The following is a 6,524-nucleotide window of genomic DNA, read 5'->3' as shown; positions in this document are numbered from 1 at the left end:
AACCAGCAATTTGGTACCTTTTTATTGAAAATGACACAAACGTCAAGCGAACTTGTAAGCAATTTTGCATAACACCGTTATGACCCCGAACCCGAACTTAAACTTAAAAAAATCCCTTTAAATATGAATTTGTCAGTACTCGCTGTCCAGCTTACTAGTATTTTTCACTTAGCTTGGGTATAGTGACAGCTGTCACCTCAATATAATTTTGCATGTTAAGGTTATAAATCACCGATCAATCAATCAATCACGTACAACTATCACCGTACCCAACATAGTTAATAAATTATTATACCGTCATCGATGGCGATTACATTTAACTATGTAACCAACCCCGAAATCACCAAAAATTGGCGGTACATTTCAGCTAGTCCGATGTTGATATTTTCTATGAGAGAGTCAATTTTTTTTCGCGATATCGGGGTTGGTCCCTTAGTTAAAGATCACCATCAATGACTAAAGTAGAAAAATTGGTTCCTAATCACCGATTACATTTCATCGTGTATGCTGTGAATATTGTCAAATTAACATCAAATTATTAAAGTTCGTTTGCCGTTTCTGAGGTTGATTAGCGGCAGGCACGCCGCAGGTGACACAATTTAAACAGGAGATTACAGAATTACATTCCCCATATCAAGCACATTTCCACCAACTTCATCGCGTATGAACTCTCTCAGATGTGAATTAAAACGGGACGCGGTTTTTAAATTAAGTCTACTTTTAAGATAAAAGAGCTCTCTCTGATTCTTCCTTTTACATAATTTGGCTCTCCGTAATTGAGTTTATGTTTAAATTTACATTTAATGAATTATTATAACCTAATATAATAATATGTTCTTAGACCAAAATTACGGGTCTTTAAATTTTAAATTAACGGGTTTTGAATAATTAATTTTTATGAGACTTGCACGCAATAAGTATAAGTATACCAGCCGCGGTATCATGGTCGCATTATTATCACTTGTCATGGCATGCGTCACTTTCGCACTTACATACTTGTTAGAAAGTGACAGTTATGGTGACAAATGATAAAAAGCCGATCATCTTAGCCCTACAGGAGTATCCAATATTTTTAGTTAAGTATGCACTACACCGAGTCATATAGTTGACACAAGGTTATTATTTCGATTGGTTTGTAAATCAAGCTATTAATAAGTCTTTATTTAATCATTCTTATTTAATTCAATTCATTTATTTGTGCTTATGTAATTAAATTAAGGCACACTGTGGACGCCCTCTGCCCCATCTAGGGGGCATAGGACAATAATTCAAGTCATATAATTCAATTATGAGTAGCTTTAGAATTTGAGTTAGCTGTTTGAAATGTTTTGAAACTAATCCCAATTATGACTATACGTACAAGAAATAAGTTACATAATTTTTTCACTCTTCACGTCAAAAAGTAAGAAAATAGCTACAACACAACACCAAATCTGTCCATTTTATTGTGATTGACATGTATTTTCATTTCTATTTCCCAGCTGTGACACAAAACGTTGTGTGTGTAGGTAACATAAGCCACTTTTGGGCATAAAGAACTCTTCGACTTTAGAATGTAGGTACCTACTATTATATATATTTTATGATTGTACAAAAAAATAATTCCATGAGATTCAAAATACTTTAGTTTTGTGTAACAAAAAAATGTATTAGCAATTTGCTCAAATCCTGGGAGTTTATATTCATATTTGATTCACATTCAGCCCGCGAATTGCTTGTAAATGTATTGTAACTTTATCGAAGCTATTACAACTTTGACGGTCGGCATGCATTAGCTATCAGTATTCGAAGGGTGAGGGTTTCCACGGCATTTTCCTTGTGTATTGGCTTTTATTGTTTGATACTTCAACTTAGTTATAATACGATGCACCTATGCTTGGGAGATTAATTTAATTAGAAACTCTGTTCTGCTCTTACCGGCACCAATACTTGAATGTGAGATCCCGTTTCGTGGTTTCCGATTACGCTGGAATTTATCATACTTATGCAAGTAGGACATCTAGGTGTATGTAGGTGATTTTGTGACATTACAAAGTGATAAGTACCATCAAGCTGATATGATCATAAAGGCAGTAGCTATAGGTTGTCTGGAAGAGATCGCTTCTTAGCGATAAGACCGCCTGTTGTTACTTAGCCTTTCACTGTAATTCATCTTCTGTGTATTTTTAACTGTATGATGCACAATATTACTTACCTACTACAGACATTCTAAAATAAAACAACGCAACCCAATTGGCTTTGGGCTCATTAGAATCGGGCAACTTGATGAGTGTTTAAAGAAAAATCAAGTCGGCGCACAAAGTTTATATCGAAAATGTTTTTCGATGATAGGTACTAGTTTTTTATGTACTGTAGTGATGACGACACGAAATCGGAGTCGATCAAACAATGTTTCGCATAATTTTGGTGTATAGTTTCGGCAACGTTCCAGCAATGCGTGGGCAGGGAAACGCTGACTAACCCATTGTGCGGAATTATGTCAAGCGACATTTTTCATTATGGCTCAAATGTGGGTGTTCCCCTGCAGATTCATTTCCATATTCAGTTGCTTTTTTTACAATAAAATACTCATTTTTCGTGACTCACTATTTGAATTCAAAATATAAGTAGATAGACAAACAATAAAATGAAATAAAAGTCACTCTTACAAATATTTAAGACAATTAATGATAACATTTGATATAGTTAAATTTTTTCACCTTTTAGGGCCGCAACACCTGCCATAAGAATGAACTCACGTAGTTAGGTATGCATGAAAATAAGTAAATAAATTAATTTGTACGCAGGTACGCTCGTAAATCATTACATAATCCCCTTCTTAGCCAGGACACATAATTTGCAAGTTGCACTTAAGTATTACACTGTATTACAGTGTGGTGCCCTGTTACGAACCCCTTCGGTATTTTTCATTACAAAATATAATACATGTACTGTGCCAACAAATATTTAATAAGGGGTGTAAATAAATATAAATAAATAAATATATTATTCGACATTCTTACTCAAATTGACTAAGCCCCACAGTAAGCTCAAGAAGGCTTGTGTTGCGGGTACTCAAACAACGATAAATGTAATATATAAATTAATAAAAAAAAATCTGTTTATTTCATTAAAAAAAATGCATTTTTACAAACTAACTACTAATCTTAAATTAAAAAGATTGAATACTTAAATTAATTATTTTTACTTTATTACTTAAATACATAGAAAACACCCATGACTCAGGACTAAATAAAATGTAATGGTGTACAACTTGTAATGAAAATTAGACGTATTTTGTGTTTTTTTTTTCTATCGAGCTGACTTGACATAACACATAACATTAAATAAAAACTAGTTTCCATGTGATATTTTAGTGACATTTTATCTCAATTAAATAATAATAATAATAAAAACGTTTAGGCCAAGAGCCCATAAAATTGTTACATACATTTAAAATAAAAACAAGTAAAATTAAATTATACAATGAACATTAAATAACAATAAAAATAATGAAAATTAGAATTAAACTAGCTGCAAAACCCGGCGTTGCTCGGGTTAAAATAAATCGCATGTTTAATGGTATAAAAAATATTTGAGGATGCATTTTTTAACGTAGATAATATAGATTTCTATCTTAGATATTGAAAGACTTAGTCGACCATTAAATATGCGGTGTATAGAAAGTATATTTAATTAATTAACTAATTGAAATAATCATAAGTTAGAATAAAAAACACCTTAGTAAATGGAAAATTTATGTTTTATTCACACAATTATTTACATATGATATTCTACATACTACATATATGATAAATACATTAACATATTACACGTTATATTATACATTTACATTTTGTTTAATTTTTCTATAATACTTGCTTATAGACTACATTTATTGTTTTATTGCCCGGGCTGTAGATGAACAAATTTCGAGGTGATCCTGCTCGTGAGCATGCAACGTATAATTGACCATGTGCAAAGCATGGTTCCTTTAAGTCAACGCCACAGTATTTGAATGTTTGGCCCTGTGCTTTGTTGATGGTCATACTGTAAGCCAACTTCACCGGGAATTGTAAACGTTTAAACGTAAAGGGCAATCCATTTGATATTAAAGGTATTCGTGGTATAAATACTATTTGTCCTTTTTCTTTACCAGTCATTATACTGGCTTCGATGATGTTATTTTGTAGCTGTTTAATACAGAGTCTCGTACCATTACACAATTTTGGCGAGTTCAGATTTCGTAATAGAATAATTGGTGAACCAACTTTCAATTTAAGGCAGTGCAATGGCATTCCTGGAACATTTAGTGAATTCAAAAATTCAGAAGGAAAATTTACGCTTTCTTGTTCATCAGTCATTGTATCGATTGAGTTGTAGATTTTCTCTTCTCCCGGAATCATTTCCTGGATGATGTTGTTGATGCTATTGACAATGTCGTTTTTCGTGGCTAGAATAATGCGCTCCCGTAACCATTCTGAATTAGTATAATTTTCAGCAATACTTGGATACACTTCATTTATAAGTTGTTCCGGTGTTTCAACAGCATTACATAACTCATTAGTTAGTGTGATTTGGCCAGTATTTTCGTCTATTGGATAAGTGCCCTCTCCTATTTGTAAAAGTTTTTCAGCAAATTCTTGGGCCTTTTCATCTCCTGAAATCTGTGGTCTCATATTTGTTGTTAATTTAATTATTTTTACCTGTTCCCATATGAACGACTTCTTCAGGCAAGCGTTAATTTCATCTGCCGGCGTTGATTTCGGAATGACAGGTAGCGTTTGACGGAAATCGCCTGATAGTATTAACAATACACCTCCCATTATATTCGTGTTGTCGCGTAAATCTTGAAGTGTTCTGTTTAGTGCTTCTAGGGATTTTCTATGAGCCATTGTGCTTTCATCCCATATAATGGCTTTGCACTGTTTTAATATTTGTCCACGTGCCGATGATTTTGTGATGTCACATACCGGGAATTCGTAGTTAGCTACATCTAATGGTAATTTTAAACCAGAATGTGCCGTTCGTCCACCATCCATAAGTGTTGCCGCTATTCCAGATGATGCTAGGGCGAGAACGATTTCTTTATTTGCACGGATTTCAGCTAGAATTAAATTTATCAAAAATGTTTTCCCGGTGCCACCAGGTGCGTCTAAAAATATTATACCACTTCGCTGATTTTTATAATAATCCATTATTATGTCGTAAGCTTGTTTTTGACTCTCAATTAATAAGGGTTTGTTGTGTTGGATGTAAAGCCTCAATTCGTCGATATTATAATTTGTTTCTCTTAAAAATTCACTGTTCATAACATCCAAATGATTTCGTTTAGGAGATTGAACACCTAGTTGTATTAACGTTTGGTTAGAAATTGCTAAACATTTATCTTCTATCAATATCAAAGCTTTGTTAAAAATTTCTTCATTAAAATTAATTTCTAAGTCCGGATTTTGCTGTCGTAAATCAGCCAAGATGTCATCGCTCATATATTCTCGATATTTAAGCCATAGTCGATTTGGATTAGAAGGATTACATGTAGTTAATATGATTGCAAATAGCTCACGAATTTGACTTGCTGTTGCCGTTTGGGCTGCTTCATTCATAGCTAACTCCCAATGATTATCGTTTTCTAGTAGACCCAATCTTTGACATGCTTCACGATATGTCTCACAAATGTAACCATTGACAGTTTTTAGGTCTTCAAAACACGTTGGACCACGAATAGTGTGAAGTAATAAGCGTAGATAGAAACATTCAGCGTTTTTTGGATGCACTGTGTAGACTCGTCCTATTGTGTTACTCTTGAACACTCCATCATGTCCTTCTACTTGCATTCCACGTTTTCGAGGATTAAATTGTTTACTTGTTGTATCCCATGTATAATAGCTGGGTACTTCTGAGTAAAGTAAAGTCTTAGCAAATTGGTCTTTCTGGCATAATTCAAAAAATGCTGTTAAAGTTGTTCGAGTTGGTGGTTCCGTCGCAACTTTTTGTGCTGTTTCTGTTGTAAAAAACACACGTTGTCCATTTTCTAGGTGGACGGATAAATGTTGAACCGGTGGATCTCGATCGTGTATTGGAAAACTTAAAATTCGCCAAATTGCTTCGTTGGTATTAATGTAACGACCCATTTGATACTGTACTATTTCATCATGCTGGTTTTCATTGGTTAACGTAAAAACAGCCATATCACTGCCTTTGTTAATATATTTGCATACATATTTTATAGATTTAACAGAACTGCAGTATTCAACATTGATATGGGCATTGAACATTTTAGATAAAAGTGGATTATATGGTACTACCCATTGATTATTAACTTGAATTTCTGCATTACCTCGTATTTTAATTTTAGCTGTAAATCCGCCTTGTTCTGGTGATCGACGTCTATATTTAGGATATCCGTCTTCGCCTGTAACTGTTTCGTTCAAAAATGGCTTTGGATAACGTTTCGTACATTTTCCATCTTTCATACACGGAGAATTTCTATTTAGCTCACCACACGGGCCATGAACCATGTTTTTTACGATTATACTATAAAG

At 33.6% G+C, this 6,524-nt stretch overlaps 1 protein-coding gene across 1 annotated transcript; it reads right to left on the bottom strand.

The window, feature by feature from the left end:
• Positions 1-4,252: 4,252 nt before the first annotated feature.
• LOC133534173 (uncharacterized) lies at positions 4,253-4,874 on the bottom strand. Its single transcript, XM_061873255.1, has 2 exons — positions 4,323-4,874; positions 4,253-4,279 (listed from the first exon to the last, which is right to left on the bottom strand). The coding sequence occupies exons 1-2, from the start codon at positions 4,872-4,874 to the stop codon at positions 4,253-4,255; spliced, it is 579 nt and encodes a 192-aa protein (XP_061729239.1).
• Between the last annotated feature and the right edge of the window lie 1,650 nt (positions 4,875-6,524).

Source organism: Cydia pomonella, unplaced genomic scaffold (assembly GCF_033807575.1).
Source record: "Cydia pomonella isolate Wapato2018A unplaced genomic scaffold, ilCydPomo1 PGA_scaffold_65, whole genome shotgun sequence".
Lineage (NCBI taxonomy): Eukaryota > Metazoa > Arthropoda > Insecta > Lepidoptera > Tortricidae > Cydia > Cydia pomonella.
The sequence above is the reverse complement of the archived record's forward strand: the minus strand, read 5'-3'. Positions and strand labels throughout refer to the sequence as shown.

What these genes read in the sequence shown, in the direction of transcription:
- LOC133534173 (XM_061873255.1), bottom strand. Translation starts at nt 4,874, where the DNA reads ATGGCTCATAGAAAATCCCTAGAAGCACTAAACAGAACACTTCAAGAT. An exon ending in TGACTGATGAACAAGAAAGC is followed by an intron (nt 4,280 to 4,322) that starts GTAAATTTTCCT and finishes TAAATGTTCCAG; the next exon opens with GAATGCCATTGCACTGCCTT.